Raw genomic sequence first — 18,174 nt, 5'->3', positions numbered from 1 at the left:
CAGAAACCCTACTTCTGTAGGGCTGCTACATTTTTCTGAATGAAAAACTTGAGAGTCATCTAAGCAATCTGCCTTCAACTGCTACTTTTTCAAAGGTATTATTATGGAATCCGTTCAATATTTGCTGTTTAGTCTCATGAGAATACAAGTTTCATGTCAAAGGGAGAGCTTTGTAGAGGTTTGCTCAATGTTTACTTCTTTCTAACAGGATGGAATCATTAAGCATGAATGTAACAAACTGTGTATACAAGCAAACCCCTGCAGAAAGTTATTTAAGGGAAAACAATAAATGACTTTCCAGACTGAGCTTTCAGTTATGACCTTTGTAAAAGTTACAGATTACTTCATTTCATTCATGTCCCCAGCGGTGACATACCAGCACAGGACAAAAGAAAACCAGAGCTTCTGCCAAAACAAAGATTTTAAAAGTGCTACTGTTGAGTTTTTTTCAAATCCTTGCCCTAATGTTCTTACCAGATTACTAAGAGAAGATAGGTATGCACCTGTGTGAGAGCAACAACTTATTTCTCACGCACCAATAACATCTTCAGTGCAGAACATCCAGTGTGCTCCTGGGCAGCACACTGACTCACAACCTTGCTGGTTGAAACAGCTTGTTTCAGGATTTGAAGCTGCTAGAATTGAACAGCAAAGTTTGCTCAGACACGCTTAAGGATAAATCAGACAGGAGTTGACAGAAATAAAAGAGTGAGTGAGTTTGATTAGCAGCCAACTTTAAATGAGTCAACTGGATTGTCTCCCATGTCAACTCAGGTATTCTGATTATCTCTGACAGGCAGGGAATGAGGATGCAATATCATCACTCCCCCTTCCAGGAATGATACTGATAATTCACTCTCTTAAATGGAAACAGCTATGAAGAACTGTTGTATATTGATGATCCTGCTTTGTGTAGGATTTTCAAATTAAGGGCTCTCTGGGATCTATTATTTTTCCCAAAACTAAGACAACAACATCTACCACTCCCCTCACTCACCTCGAGATTAACATCAGTTTTCTATTCTCTGCCTGTATCTATTCTGTACTGCACCAGGTAGAGCTTCAAACTGAGCTCTTTTGTGTTAACACAGTATAGAGTCTAAAAGTCCCTTGTAACAGTGTAAACTTTTCATGTAGGTATACAGTCTGTACATGGCGAAGGAGAGAGAAAGCAATACGTATATACTTACATGAAGTTTTTAAGAGAAATGTCTCTGAAAAAAAAAAGTCTGTGAAATCAAATGCTTTGAGGAGGGGAGGGAAAGTTTAAGTATTTATCCCTGTACAGATTTCATTTCCATGTGACCTTAGCAAATATTCGGCCCATGATTTGTATTTTCTTATCAGGCTCACCATATATCATTTTCTGAAATGACCTTCGATCAATACACAAAATTACATAGCATATCACATTGTCCATAAATCTGCTTCACAACTTCTTCTCAATAATATACTTCAGTGTTAATGAGGTGCTTACTTCAGGCTAAAGCCTTAGTTTTCGTTTTAGCCAGAACAAATGATCTACCTGCTCTAGATAACAATTTCAGTGGCACTCTTTTCATAATATAAATGGGGATTTATAGTGTTTGTTTTCCTCTCTCTCTCTGGAGAATTTAATCAAGAATGAAATATAAGACAAAGAAAAACTGAGGATTTGGGGAATTTCTAATTGATTAGACAGACTAAAAGTATAAGCTCCCCAGAGTTGCTTGAAAAGTTCAGATCTGAATGCTACTGACTACAGTAACTTGTGAAATATAAATGAACATAGAAAAAACCAACACATTAAAAATGACATATGTATAAAAGTGTTCAAATCATCCGCATTTCAAACTATTCTAATTTGTTTAAGAGCAACTAATTACATTATTAAGCTATTTAACAGGCAGGGCCATTAATCATACTGTTCCAAATAGGGAAACATCTCATGTTTAAAAGTGATTGTAGCCCTCACTAAGAACTAGAGAAAAGAAAGAGCTTATTTCTCTCTCCTTTCTATTCTATAGTAGTGCACATCTATCCACTTCATGTTGCCTTTCTGAACATACTTTATTTCTTTGTTTGCTTATAATCTCTATCCCCTCTACTCCTGAATATATCCTTTCCAGGTCCCCAGCTTCCATCTTTATGCACATCTTCTATGTCCAAGGTGTCCTCAGCTATTCTAGAATGTGTTGTTCAATCTGTTTTATCTCTTACCACATTTGTTAAGAAAAAATATAAATGAAAACATCATGGATTACTTCTAATGAACTTTAAAAAAATCAAATTTTTATGAAGAGGAAGTTGTTCTCAATACAGCCTGTGTTACTACTCTACCTAAATGTTCATTTTTTGCCTTCATTCCTCTTTCAAGCATTGGCAAGTGCCAGTTTCATCTCTACACTCTTAACAAGCAACTGTTAAAAATAGACATGGCACTGTCCTGGTTGATATAACCATAATTAACTTATTTGGCGAGCTCAGGAAAAAGTGGGAAAAATCAAATTGAGGAAACATTCTGAAATCATTCCGCTTCTCATACCTTATTCCATAGTTACTATACATTCAATGTTCACTCAAACAAGTAATCCATAATGGCTACCAGTCTGACTTTTTAGAACTAGCGACAGTAACTCAATTCTGTTTCTTTCTGTTTCAAATTCTATGTTAACATATCTTAACATTTAATCAGTACTACTTCAGTGTATTCCACTGACCTATCTTCAGATAAATAGTGATGAATCCTACATCTCTGAAAAAAATTTACTCCACAATACATTCCCTAACTTTACTAAGTAGGTCAAGTAATGAAATAAGCACTTAGTAAAAATCATTCCTATGCTTTCTGCATAAGTCATGCCCTTACATGTGCCTTATAACAAGGGAATAGATTATCTTAGAAAAAAAAAAAAAAAACAAAACAAAACAAATACGAAATACCTTTCTGAGAAAGATTTACCATAAAGACCATTACGATCTCCAAAACACATGCAATTGCTAAGTATAGTTTATTTGAAGTGCTAAAACCAGCTCATAGCAATTCACTTGACCAGCCTGTAGGCCCAAAATATTATTTAATATATCTGCATATATTTCACTAACTTCAAAACTCCCTTCTAATTAAGGACAACTGGAAGGCACGGCCAATCTCTTGAGCATGCCAAAGTGCTGCATGAGCATCTTAAATCAAGCAATGTATATCTGCATTTTATCTCTATAAGATAATTAATTTTAATTCTCATTTACCTCAGTCTTCATCCGATTTTGCAAGCTAAAAATTATCAGTTAAGTGGGATGAACGCTAATTACCCACACTTATCCAAATTTCTCCAACTTCATGAAAGGGAGGAAGTTTGTGAACATACAGGAAAACTCAGTTCATTCACTTCACTGGCATTTCGCATATTTGATGTGTTAGAATGGACATTTTTTCCACAGTTAAAAAGTATTGAGGAAAACTAAGATAAAATGTCAAGTGGGAAGGCAATTAAAATCTCTTTTTCTGGCCATTTCTGTAGTGAGTAACCTTCCAGCTGCATACTGAACTGTGTTAAATATGGCAGTTGTCGTACTGTGGTACATGAGAAATGAAAGCATCATCACTGTAACTTGAACCATCACCTATGGCTGTAGAGTTACTTTTCTGGAAATGGATTATGAATTAAATGCATTTGAAGTGGTCCTATTAAAAGCCTTAGTGTTTTCACATCATTTCCACATCAGAGAAATTTCCATGTACAGAGGTACATACAGATCCAAAGAGAAGAAGGGAGATAGAGAGGGTTTGTGGGAAGTGCATAGGCACATCCCTTCTGATGGGAAGGGAGGCTGAAATCATGATATAGATTCCACCCTTCTCTTGTCCTGTTTCATTTTAGTTTTGTGGAAGTCTTGGGAACACATCAACTGTAAAGCAGGTTCAGTTGCAAGTCTGAATATTCGTATATCATCTGATTCTCAGGCAGATTACTGCAGAAAAATTTCTTGCTCCTCACTGACTGCTTCACCACTGAACTGGCAGAGTTTGTGAACAGAGAGGAAGATCAGAACCTTGAACTTTAAGTAAATAGCTAAAAGTGAAGCATTGTAAGACTGAAATGATTTTTAATTTCAAAGAAACCTCCCTGTTTTGTCTCCACTTACACTGTGGCCATTTTTATATGTTAGCATGCTTGAAGTACTTGGTTAATTTAAGGACTTATTTCAGATTTTGACTGGCAATCACATGGTATAGACAATATATCTGTACAGGATTAGAGCATTTTGTCATACAGAGGTGATCAATAATCACCACCCATAAATGCACTGCCACATCTGGCTACTTGCATTAACTTTAACATGAAATCACAAAGTTAGCATCTAATTCATTTCACTGTGATACAGAATGACCCATGCATTGTACACCAACAGATTTTCTTTAGAGTTGCATATATCCTACATAACTTACAGTAACACACTGGACACTATTTTCAAATCATTTTAGTGTCTTCTCCTTGTGATCCTGAGAACTCTATTTTATCCATAATCAGGACCGGTGACTTTAAGAGTTCTCTGAAGCTCTGATAGGTTGGTTATGAACAATTCTCTTTCAATATCCTCTGTTAAAAATCCTTAAGTACAACTGTACCATCTGCACTGTAACAACTCTGTTAACATACAGGAGATGTACAAGGACCTGTTCTGCCACAAGAAGTACAGCATGTTGACCACTGTGACAACAATACAACTTCCAATGCTGATACAATTAAAGTCAAGGTACAGATAGAGGGACTTCTTTTTTCCCCCCTCTGTAGCATTTTAACTATATATATATACACATACACACAGACATAAAGCACTTGTACTGTTTGGCCAGTGGTAAAAAGATGCCCTTTAGCATCAGTGTTCCCTGTTAATAAGATCTCAATCTGTAAGTCTAGATGTAATAGCAAAGCATCTGAGAGGAGAGGACTAAAAATAAAAACAATAATTTTAAAAAAACCCTTTGATCAGCATCTCTGATTCCCAAGTATAAGCATAACACTAATGTAACCATTCTTCCTGCATCTTAAAAAAAAAAAAAAAGAAAACTGAAATGCAGAAATCTTTTCCATACTGAGTGGGCATTCAGCTAGCAGAACTCGTGTCTTCAGTATCAGTTACCTCCACACTGATGCAGCACAAGAACTCATCATGCTGAGTAACTTTCATCATATATTAGATAAAACAGTCCCCTATCCATTCTGGTTAATCATGAAAAATTCCATCATTCCCAACTTCAAGTTTTTGGGTTTTTTTTCCTCCAAGCAAATGGGGGAGGGTCTGCAACAAGAATAATTCAGTGTGACAGCTTATCTTCTTGCCCAGTGGGTGCCTTCATAGAAGCGTGGCTATGAATGCCATTTCCATATTGATGAAGAATGAATTCTTCCTGGTAGAGTGAAATAATTGTTCTTCTTTCCAAAAAGCAGAAGGATCCCAGTATCACAGGCATAAATATCCTCCTCTTTCAAAGGTAACGAAGTTAAGATAAGATACAACGCACATGACACTTAGTTAAATATACAATAAATACAGTTATATGTAATGGCATCATGTTAAAAGAATAATTGTAAAAATCTTACTTGAAATAAGGCAGACTATAAAATCCAGTTATATTTTAAAGCCTGACACTACTACTTCTCAGTAAGAGCTGCTCTTGAAGTGCAAGCTACAAAGAAATAAAACAGATCATGGGAAAGCAATGAACTAGGTGGCATCTCAATTCTTACAAAAAAAGAGCTGTAAGTTTATATGCACACTCTTCTAATTTCCAGTGGTCACAGAATTGTTACTCTGCTTGCCACATAATCTGCTTATGTATAGAAAGCACAGAAGACATGCTTTGAATTTTAGCTACATATACACAAATTTTTATAGTGGTTGTATTTATTGTTTACATGTACTTTTATATCAATTATGCATTTATATATACTTAGCGTATATAAAAGGGGACAGCAAAGTTGAAGGTGGCAGAAGAAACATGGAGTATCTCTTAATATAAATATATACATAAATATCTGAAAAGTATTGCTTATAACACTGTATTATAAACACATGTCTATTTTTGTTATGTAAAATTATAAAATGCATGTTAAATGTGTAAGTTAAATTAATAGTTCAATGTACCACAATGTATTCCTCATATATTTAGTATTCCTCGTATCTTTGTATTACAATACCGAAACTACTTGAATAGAGAATATATTGTATCAGGAAATATGTACATGAACTTCACTTTGAAAGTAAAGTGCTTGACACATAGGGAGCTTCTGTTTTTCAAAATTACAATGCATTTCTGATTGTAATAAAACCACTATGTCAGGCATTTTTAGTAACAGTGTAATACATTGAAAAGGGTAATTCTGACTAGCTTCAATTTGACGATGGAGTTAATGCCAATGTCTGTCAGACTAAGTAGGATCACTACAAACTACTCCTTGAGTTTAAGTTTATTCAGCTGGGGAAAAAGCAGAGACTAAATTAGATGTACCTTCACACAATTGCTTCCAAGTCTATTTCCAGTAAAAAAAAAATCAAAGATTCAAAATAAGAATCATCAATTCAAATTATCAAATACTAACAACATGAGACCTTTTCTAACATTAGAATTGTAGGAGACAACATATTCTTCTCTTTCACTTCAGCCCTTCATCTATTTCCCCTTTTTGCTGATTTTCAACTCTTAACACATCCACGAGAAGCAACAACCCAAAGAGTCCTTGACACGCCAAAACCAAGTCACTACCACTCCACAAAGCACACTCTTCAACCTTAAACTGTTGTACCATTCTGACTGGGATGACATTATGTAGTTAAAATCCTTCAATGGCAGCTGGTACAGTTGACGCTGTGGCTAAAGCACTTTGGAATACACCATTATTTTGGCCACTGTTGAGTAGAACTTGCACAGAAATGAGGTTCTCCCTCCACAGAATCCTGTCTCCCAGTGTAAATTGGGGATGAGCAAAATACAGGGAGAGGACTGACCAAAGGAATATTCTATCTCATATGACACCATACTCAGCAATTAAAACCTCAAGAAAAGGAGGAGAAAGGAAGAATATTCATGTTTATGGCATTTGCTGAGGATATCCAGAGTCAGATAATTTGTGGAATTCCGACCACCAGAGATACTTATAATTTGACTGGAAATGTCCCCAAGCAAAATGTTGCAGTTTTGAAATTGGCCTCACTTAGAGCAAAATTTGGACCACATAAACTCCTGATGCTTCTTGTAACCTAAATTATTCTAGAATTCTTCAGTCTTGTGATCCTTGCTTTTTTTCAAACTAAATTAGAAAAAAAAAAACTATGTTCAAATTTCCAGCAGACTTGCAATTATTTAAAACTTAGGTAATTATCATGAGAAGCCAAGCTAAGTCACTTACTCCTTCCCTGTCTGTCCTAATACATTTCATTTAATAGTTTTAGATTTGCTAAACAACAAGACCTTGTAAATTAGAAGCAGCAGAAGTCAACACAAGTTTAATATGTAAATCTCAAAGCAAAAGCCTGCTCCTGTATTAAGATTTTGGAATTAATGAGTTACTCCTTAATTACTCTTCTCAGTCTGGCAGAAAATAAAACAGGAAAACACAAACAAACCAGAACAACTAAGCATTATTTTAATCAAGTTTATGCACAAGTTTCCAGGTAATAAATGCAAGTGTGCACGGTTATTTTAGTTCTCTGAGGAATTCATGGATGCCAGAAGGCAATGGAGCCAGGAAATAACTTCTGGCTGCAAAATGATCACTATAACATCTATTTAAGAGACTTACAAAACGTGTGACTTTCAGAATAGTTTTCTCTATTCAAGACAGTCGTATTATTGACATGTGAATTGAATTTGGCTTACAATCACTTTTCACTCCCTCTGCCTGAGAAAGTAGAAACTAGAGATGCAATTTCCCGCCAAGAACTGTAAAATCCACAGAATCACAAAAACACTAAGGTTGGAAAAGACCTACAGGATAATCCAGTCCAACCATCCACCTATCACCAATAGTTCTCCCTAAACCATGTCCCTCAACACAAAATCCAAACGTTCCTCAAACACCTCCAGGGTCGGTGACTCCATCAGCTCCCTGAGCAGCCCATTCCAGTGCCTGACCACCCTTTCAGAGAAGTAGTATTTCCTAACATCCAGCTTAAATCTCCCCTGGCGCAGCTTGAAGCCATTCCCTCTAGTTCTATCACCAGTTACATGAGAAGAGGCCGACGCCCAGCTCACTGCAACCTCACTTCAGGAAGTTATAGAGAGCAATGAGGTCTCCCCTGAGCCTCCTCCAGGCTGAACAATCCCAGCTCCTTCAGCCCCTCCTCATCAGCCCTGTGCTCCAGACCCCTCACCAGCTTTGTCACCCTTCTTTGGACCCGCTCCAGAGCCTCAATGCCTTTCTTGCAGTGAGGGGCCCAAAACTGGACACAGTACTCAATGTGCAGCCTCACCACAGTTAGTACAGGGGGAAAAATCACTTCCCTGTTCCTGCTGGCAACACCATTTCTGATGCAAGCCAGGATGCCATTGGCCTTCTTGGCCAGCCGGGCACACTGTTGGCTCATGTTCAGCCAAGCATCAATCAGCACCCCCAGATCCATTTCCTCTACATCTTCCAGCCAATCTGCCCCAAGCCTGTAGCGTTGCCTGGGGTTGTTGTGGTCAAAGTGCAGGACCCAGCATTTGGCCTTGTTGAACCTCATCTCATTGGCTGCAGCCCAGCTTTCCAGATCCCTCTGTAGGGCCTCGCTACCCCCAGGCAGATCCACACTTCCAGCCAATTTGGTGTCATCTGCAAATTTACTGAGGGTGCACTCGATGCCCTCATCCAGGTCATCAATCAAGATACTGAAGAGGACAGGCTCCAGCACTGACCCCTGGGGAACACCACTTGTGACAGGTTGCCAGCTGCATTTAGCTCCATTCACCACCACTCTCTGGGCCCAGCCTTCCAGCCAGCTCCTTATCCATATCCAGCCAAGAGCATACCTGTCCAAGCCACTGGCTGCCAGCTTCTGCAAGAGAATGCTGTGTGGACAGTGTCAGAGGCTTTGCTGAAGTCTAGGTAGACTACATAATAGCCTTTCCCTCATCCACCAGATGAGTCACTAGATCATAGAAGGAGATCAGGTTGGACCTGTCCTTCATGAACCCATGCTGGCTAGAAAACTAAAGACATCATCTTTATCATCTAAACATCTCTCAATATCACTGTATAGTTTCAGAATATGTAGGATGTGTATCAGTATTAGAATATTAGTGATTCTGTCACTTACCTGTCAATAATGGCACACATGTCAATGCTGACATTGGCAAAGCTTCCCAGCTGGCCTTGCTCTACTGCTTGCAAATCCACCAGCTGATCATCCACATGAATAAACTGCATGCATCCTTGAAATGAATGGTGAAATAGAGAGTGATCCGAGTCATTCATCTGTAGAGGAAACCCTGGAATGCAGCAGAAGGAATAGCATTAACTTCGCATACTGATAATGAAGGCAGAATTTTTTCGGACTGGAAGAAGATATGTTTTCTAGACAAGAGAGAAAAGGCAAAATGGGGTACAGTTATTAGATTTCATTGTATGCTGTTAAGTCACTGGAATTACCTGCAAGAATTTATACAATATAGCTGATGATTCTTCTTCTTTTTTTTTTTTTTTTTAATTTAAATATTGAGTGGAAGTCTTCTGCTACTTTTCTTGTCTCCCATTCTCATGTCATTGTTTCTCATTAATCCTCATTTTAAAAATCAACTTAAGGAAATTGAGAAAAGATTAATCTTTTTAGCATATTGTAAGGATCACATTGCAATTTCTCTTCACATTTTTGACATGTATTTCATGAAACAACATCCCAGTTCAGATTTCTGCAGAAGAAATCTTCCTATACAATACTTGTGCTCAAAACTTTCTACAAACATAGAACTAGCCCTAAATTCCATGCCTACTTCTGAAAAAAATCTGAGAACAATGTATAGAATTTTCATTTTTGCTCTGAACATATTCACTTGTACGCCAATCTTCACGAAGGTTGCTTAAGAAAGATGAGAATGAGTTAGATTCTTGATTCAGGTGAAAGCATAGTGAAATGAAGAATGTATGTATGCCTCGCTCCAATTTATAGGAGGGAGATGAGGTTCTTTTAATATCTGTATACCCAACGTGAGATTAAGAAACAACGGTTCAAATGTTGGTCCAACCAGTTTATTACAAATCCTAATCAGGGAGACGGGGAAGAGAAGGAGGGCGATAGAAAAGACAGGAAAGAAGCAAGAGTTGCGTAAAGCGGGGATGGTCACCAGCAGGATCCAGCAGCGTCCCGTTGCACGGCGTTTGAGGTCCGAGGCAGAAGCAGCGCGGGGGAGCAGCAGCAACGTGGCGGCGTTGGGCAGCAAGCAGGCAGCAGGAGGCGGTCATGGAGCCAATGCGGGAGGAAGGAGCAGCGCTCAGGCAGCAGCCCAGGAGAGTCCGTCAGCATGCGGGAATTCCGTAGTGAGGAATGTGATGGCAGACATCTTTTTTTCTACTTCAGCATGCAGGCATCACTTCGTGAGGAATCTGTTGTCAGAAACCTATCCTCATGGTTTTCGATTCCCCATTTATCTTCCTTTTCCTCCTGCCTACGTGATATCCGTGGGCGCTTGAGTAAGAGACTTGTGAGGACCCCCTGAGACGGCCATCATCCTGAGATGATCCCCACAAAAGAGCACTTCACAGCCATTTAGCTGCAGCTCATCTCTCCTTGCCCCTGACCTTGTCCATCTGTGTCCCCCAGACAAAGGATTTCACAATCTTTGCCCAGGACTTGCCTGGACTTGAACAAGTCCACCTGAGCCTCCAGCAAGCTTTGAGACACTGATGTTAATAGAATAATATCTTACAATGTATGCTGCTGCTTAGCTGAATATCCTTTATAGTAGAATGTATCAATTTACCTGAGAAAAATATCCTGGAAAAGGCAGTGCAGTGCCTTATCCACTACTCACAATTTTTTAACAGTAGATGGCCTCAACATATTCATCTAAACAGAATATTTACATAAAGAGTAGGAAAGAAGAGAGACGGGCTGACAGGCATATGAAATCCAAGGCCTATGGGCTTCATGCAACCCAGCTCAGCTCGAACTGCAGCCCATGCCCTCTACCGCTGTGTCATCACACTGGCAGCTCTGCCCTTCTGAGCAATACGGCCTGGCCCTAGACACTGGGGGGTACAGTGCACTGAAGGCAAGTAATATTGCACAGTAATTAGTTTGCAAGGAAATTGTTAGTTTTCAAAGATTGCAGTTTTCAAAGATTACATTACATGCAGAAACATACTGCCAAACTCAATGCATAGTAGAAATTCTTCGTAAACACAAAACAGCAGAACTGATGAAAGTCAGTCTCATCAACAAAATATTTTTAGAAAGTTAAAACTCAAACAGACTCCATTTTAAAAACAAGTTACATGACAGCAAATCCTACTGCAAAAAAATCAAAACCATTCCCTCACTGTGAGTTTGTTAAGCAAGGTATGGAAAGCACGACAGATAAAGTGTGTTCTGATAAAGAAACAGGAAACATTTTTTTCAGTAGACTTGGAGAGTAAAGCTGATAATTTCAAATTTTATGCTCTGGCAATATATAAAAATACTGATGCTACAGATATAGCTCATCATGAGATTTCATTAGAGGTACTGATAACATACAGTGACACTGAGGAAATGGCTTCTTTGGTGCCATGAAAGTTACAACTAAATTTGTATAAAGCAGTAAAAACTATATTAAAGCAATTTAGCCTTTGCCAATCTATCTGGTCTAGCTACTGATGGTGCCCCAATGATGACTGGAAGAGGGACTTATAAGATCAGTAAAAGATGATGTAACTTATGTTTGATGAAATATCATTGCATCTGGCATCAAGAAAACTTATATGCGAAAGACATAAAAATAGATACGTCACACAAATTGTCATCAAATCTGTGCATTTCACGAAGTAGAAGGGTCTGAATCATCACCAATTCTAGGAGTTCATTAGAATTACAGATATTGATTATGAGGTCATAAAATCACAAAATTGCCAGGGTTGGAAGGGACCTCAAGGATCATGAATCTCCCACCCCCTGCCACACACAGGGCCACCAACCTCCTCATTTAATACCAGCCCAGGCTGCCCAGGGCCCCATCCAACCTGGCCTTGAACACCTCCAGGGATGGACGGGGCATCACAGCCTCTCTGTGCAGCTGTTCCAGCACCTCACCACTCTCTCTCTAACGAACTTCCCCCTGACATCCAACCTCAATCTCCCCTCCCTCAACTTAAAACCATTTCCCCTTGTCCTGCAGTTATCAACCCTTTCCAAGAGTTGACTCCTCTCCTGTTTGTAGGCTCCATTTAGGTACTGAAAGGCTGCAGTGAGGTCACCCTGCAGCCTTCTTTTCTCCAGGCTGAACAAGCCCAGCTCCCTCAGCCTGTCTTGTTTTTTAGGTTTTAATACACATGAATATATATAGTTAGCATTTTTATTATATATTTTATGTGATCTATGTCAATTCCTGTTCACTCAGTATAGCCCAGGCAAGCAAAAAAGGCAAAACTATGGGCTGTCATATGTTTATTCAAAGAGATGGTAAAAAATCTGAAAAATGATGAAATGAAAAGTGACACAATGATTTTGCAGACTTTTGTTATGATGATAACAAGCCGTGCATCTCTTGACTATGGAAACACTTCACAGAACTCTGAGTAGCTAAGACAAATTGTATAGCTACTATTCATTCTTTCACTTTCATATTCAACCCAATGCTTTACTACCCTCTTCAATAGCATGGAAACTGCTGTTTGTGAAAACAGGTCAATAACAGATAGTGGAAGTTAAGGCCAAAAACAACCTGATAACAACATCAGCAGGAAGAAGGAATGAACACCATTTAAATTCTGCTCCTGAATACATTTTACAGAGTGTCATACAAAGAATTGGACTGGCTTCACAGAGAGAGCAATGAATGGAGGGCAGAAAGGAGCAACTGCGAGTTGAGAACAGATGATGCGTAATGTGGCAAATATTACTAAAATAAAAAAATGTCACACCTGAAGTCTACACCAAAACACGATTAATCATAGAATCATAGAATCATAGAATCACCAAGGTTGGAAAAGACCTAAAAGATCACCCAGTCCAACCGTTCACCTATTCCCAATAGCTCCTACTAAACCATGTCCCTCAACACAACATCCAGTCTTTCCTTGAACACCCCCAGGGTCGGTGACTCCACCACCTCCCTGGGCAGTCCATTCCAGTGCCTGACCACCCTTTCTGAAAAGTAATACTTCCTCATGTCCAGCCTGAATCTCCCCTGCCGTAGCTTGAAGCCATTCCCCCTGGTCCTATCACTAATGACACGAGAGAAGAGGCCGACCCCCAGCTCACTACAACCTCCCTTCAGGAAGTTATAGAGAGCAATGAGGTCTCCCCTGAGCCTCCTCTTCTCCAGGCTGAACATTCCCAGCTCCTTCAGCCTCTCCTCATATGGCCTGTGTTCCAGACCCCTCACCAGCTTTGTTGCCCTCCTTTGAACACGTTCCAGGGCCTCAATATCTTTCTTGCAGTGAGGGGCCCAAAACTGGACACAGTACTCGAGGTGCGGCCTCACCAGTGCTGAATACAAGGGAACAATCACCTCTCTGCTCCTGCTTGCAACACTGTTTCTGATGCAAGCCAGGATGCCATTGGCCTTCTTGGCCACCTGGGCACACTGTCGGCTCATATTCAGCCGAGCATCAATCAATACCCCCAGGTCCATTTCCTCTATGCAGTCCTCCAGCCACACCGCCCCAAGCCTGTAGCGTCGCCTGGGGTTGTTGTGGCCAAAGTGCAGGACCCGGCATTTGGCCTTGTTGAAACTCATCCCATTGGCTTCAGCCCAGCTCTCCAGCCTGTCCAGATCCCTCTGTAGGGCCTCGCTACCCCCAGGCAGATCCACACTTCCAGCCAATTTGGTGTCATCTGCAAACTTACTGAGGGTGCACTCGATGCCCTCATCGAGGTCATCAATAAAGATATTGAAGAGGACAGGACCCAGCACCGACCCCTGGGGAACACCACTCACAACCGGTCGCCAGCTGGATTTGACTCCATTTACCACCACTCTCTGTGCCCGGCCCTCCAACCAGCTCCTTACCCAGCCAAGAGTGTATCCATCCAAGCCTCTGGATGCCAGCTTCTGCAGGAGAATGCTGTGGGAGACAGTGTCAAAGGCTTTGCTGAAGTCTAGGTAGACCACATCAACAGCCTTTCCCTCATCCACCAGATGGGTCACTAGATCATAGAAGGAGATCAGGTTGGTCAAGCAGGACCTGCCCTTCATGAACCCATGCTGGCTAGGCCTGATCCCCTGGTCACCCTGCACATGCCGCATGATCTCCCTCAAGACGATCTGCTCCATAACCTTCCCTGGCACCGAGGTCAGGCTAACAGGCCTGTAGTTCCCCGGATCCTCCTTACGACCTTTCTTATAAATGGGAGTCACATTGGCAAGCCTCCAGTCATCTGGGACCTCACCGGTCAACAAGGAGCGTTGATAGATGATGGAAAGCGGCTCGGCTATCACCTCCGCCAGTTCCCTCAGCACTCTCGGGTGGATCTCATCTGGCCCCATCGACTTGTGGCAGTCCAGTTGGAGCAGTAGGTCTCTGACTGTTTCCTCCAGAATCACAGGGGGGTTAGTGTGCTCCCCAGCCGAGATTACCAGGTCAGAGAGAGGAGTATCCTGAGGATAACTGGTCTGACTTTTAAAGACAGATGTAAAGAAGGCATTCAGAACCTCTGCCTTTTCCTTATCCTCAGTAGTCACATTCCCAGCCTCATCCAGCAAAGAGTGGATATTCTCCTTTGTCCTCCTCTTACTGTTAATGTATTTATAAAAGAGTTTTTTATTCCTTTTCACGCCAGTGGCTAGGTTAAATTCAAGCTGGGATTAAGATACATATTGACCAAATAAGTTTGCCAGTTTATCTGTATGACTGATTGTTGTAGGCCAGAGAAGCTGGAAGTGCTGCTGCTTCTACCTGAAGACTGATCAGTTCAGGATTCTGAGTTCTGCTACATATTCTTGTATAATCAACCAGTATACAGATGTATAATCGGCAAACATACAGAGAATTTAGGCCGGTCTTCAGAGAGCATATATCTGGCAAGACTACTGTGTTGGAGAGGGATAATCAGAAATGAGTGGAAAAGCTTACCCATCCCATATCCTGGCCTTACAGAAAAACTCCAAGAGGAGAAACGTCCAGACAGACATCCTTCCCCAAAGGCAGTCAGCCCTAAAATGGGGTCTAGAAGAGGTGCAGCCAGGCTCCACCCTTCCAGTCACACAGCTGAACTGTCTTCACTTGCACTCCCATGGCTGACTCCTTGCTTGCCTCAGGTGATCAATCAGAGGTTCAGGCTGTGATTCAACAGTTCCCATGCAGTACCGATGGATGAAGAGTATAATTTATTTACTCGTATCTCTTTACTTGCCCATCTCCCATGGTTGTTTCCAGTTGTAAGGAACTGGAAAAGGGTGATTTTAATTTTTAAGTAGCAGTATAACTCCTTACATAAATGGTGAGGCTGATCGTGAAACAAGGCATTTTAGTATTCTATTAACATAACGCATAGCTAATAAAAATGAGACCATTTTAGAAATACTGCAAGGAGATAATTTAGGAAATATTTCCCTATCCGTGGGATAAGGAAACACATGTTTATTTTCAACCATATACTTCCTTTGCTCTCATGAACAGCCTTCCCTAATAATTATTTTTTCTGTTCTTTAATATTGCTGCCATAGCTTTCACAAATTGCAGTTAATAAGTATGGTGTTATAAAAAGAAAACACCTCATTGAGTTTTTATTTTTACCTTTAGCTTAATTTGTAAGTTAACAATGGCATGCTAACTTATGTAAGCAACAAGTTTAACTGTATATAGAATAGATATGATGTTTTCAATCTATTAGGTGTACCTACTTATTTTGGTGGAGCCTGGACAGATATAGACACTTCAGGTAACTCCAGCACAAGTCAGTGAGGGCAAGACTGTTTTTAGATCTGTAAGAGATCCCATAGATTGTAATTGTTATTTCAATGCACAATAATGCTTTTCCCTTCGAGCCTTCTGTTACAGAGGGATGATTTGCTTGCTCATTCTTCCTACATTTAGTCAAATTTTAAATGAAATTCTATAAAGAACCTGATAGCAATGCTGTCACTGGGAAGGACTTGCTTGCAGACAAGAAAAATGTACATTTTTGAACTACTAATGCAGTGTAATGTAGACAAATCAAACTGCTAAATACACCTCTAACTGTCTTATCTTGAAATTCTGACATCCTTCTGCATTTTTCCTCTACTAAATCTGAAAATTACCAGTTTTTTTCCATATTTGAAGCCCACAAAAAGATGGATTATCCTGCAAAGGTCAGATATGGATTGAATCTTAATTTTAGCCAGAGTACAAGGAAATTTTTTTTCCCAGGATGTCAGTCTGTCATTCCAAACTCAAAAACAGCTAAAAGTCTAAGTTCAAACATCCAAAAACTTTAAGATCTACTGTTTTCATTCATGCTGTTTTCCATTAGAACAATCATCCTACTTTTTCATGCTGTTGGACCCATGCAATTTTCTATGCAATTTTAATATATGAAATACAATAAAAATCGCGATATATTTAATAAGACACCCAAAAAGAGAAAGAAGTATTTCTTTGCCAGTGTCAAGATTTATTATGCTTCTCTTCTAATTGCCTGAGTAAGATTATAGGAAGAAAATTATAAGAACAGAAGTGTAAGTAAGAATGTACTCAGTGATATAATAATAAATATAGTCAAAATAGAATAAGCATCTAATGCACCAGCTGTTTCTGAGATGTGGCCTAAGAGTAGTGTCTTGTACTAGATTTTTTAAAGGGAGGTTCGTTTTTTAACTGCTCAGCAATGATAATTTGTGAGGCATTATCTGGCATGTATCTAATCTCAGATCTGACTGATTTTTATCTGCATGGTGTTTCAATTATACACCCTAGGTCTTTGCTATCCAGAATGAAGAGAAGGAAAAATTATTCCTCTAGAAAGCAGCAGTGTAACACCACTGAAGAGCCAAGTGATCCTTAAGTTTCTATACATAATATACATAATATACAGAAGATGATTTTCTTTTTTACCCACAAAAAAAAAACAAAAAAAAACAAAAAAAAACCACAAATCCTTTGCATATTGATTATCCTATTTTGAAGATGCAACTGGTGTTTCATGTGTTATGAAACAGGAAACATTAGTAAAAGGCAAGCTAAATGCAGCTACCTACCTACATTCACGTAATGTTTTCATACTGACTTCAACTGAACTAGAACAGTGTCTATAGTATGCAGTAGAACACAGGCAATAACTTTGCAAAACTAGAAGCTTACTGCTCAAGAAGCGTGAAATAAGCTAAACAAACTGTACAAGTGATCAAAGAATTGTAGGGGTTGGAAAGTATATCTAGATATCATGGAGTCCAACATTCCTACTAAATTAGGTTCCCTAGAGCAGGTCATGTAGGTAGATATCCAGGTGAATCTTGAATATGCCTAAGGAAGGAGAATCTATAATATCTCCAGGCAGCCTGCTCCAGTGCTGGGTCCCTCAGAAAGCAAAGCAGTTCTTCATCTTAGTATGGAACTTCCTGGGTCCCAATTTCTGTCCATTGTCCCTTGTTCCATTGACACGCATCACTGAAAAAAGAAGTCCAGCACCATTACCTTTAATCTCACTCTTAAGTTATTTAAAAATAAAAATACGAGATCCCCTCTCAGCCTTCTCTTCTCCAGAAGGAAGAGTCCCAGGTCTCACACTTTTCTCATACGGAAGATTCTCCAGACCCATAACAATCTTTGTTGACTTCCACTGAACCCTTTCTAGGAGATACCTGTCTTTTTGTTGTTTTTTTTTTTTTTAATTGGTAGTCCAGAATTGAGCACACCATTCCAGATATGGCCTCACCAGGGCAGATTTAAGACAAAGGATCATCTCCCTTGACCTGCTGGCCACACCTTTTTTAATATATTATGCACCCCAGAATGCCACTAGCCTTCTTGGCCACAAGGTACAGTGCTGGCTCATGGCCTACCTGTTGTCCTCCAGGACATTCAGGTCCTTCTCTGT

General features: G+C 39.8%; 1 protein-coding gene across 1 annotated transcript in view; it reads right to left on the bottom strand.

Moving 5' to 3' along the window:
* CNTNAP2 (contactin associated protein 2) overlaps positions 1-18,174 on the bottom strand; it is a 719,384-nt gene that overhangs the window by 235,205 nt on the left and 466,005 nt on the right. Inside the window, exon 8 of the mRNA XM_042834307.1 lies at positions 9,280-9,451. Within this exon, the coding sequence (XP_042690241.1) occupies positions 9,280-9,451 (172 nt within the window). The remainder of the gene's footprint in view (positions 1-9,279; positions 9,452-18,174) is intronic.

The sequence above is a fragment of the Centrocercus urophasianus genome, unplaced genomic scaffold (genome assembly GCF_019232065.1).
Source record: "Centrocercus urophasianus isolate 14NV4802_14NV808 unplaced genomic scaffold, USGS_Curo_1.0 seq_45, whole genome shotgun sequence".
Taxonomy (NCBI): Eukaryota; Metazoa; Chordata; class Aves; order Galliformes; family Phasianidae; genus Centrocercus; species Centrocercus urophasianus.
Note: the sequence above shows the minus strand (reverse complement) of the source record. Positions and strands in the feature narration are given on the sequence as shown.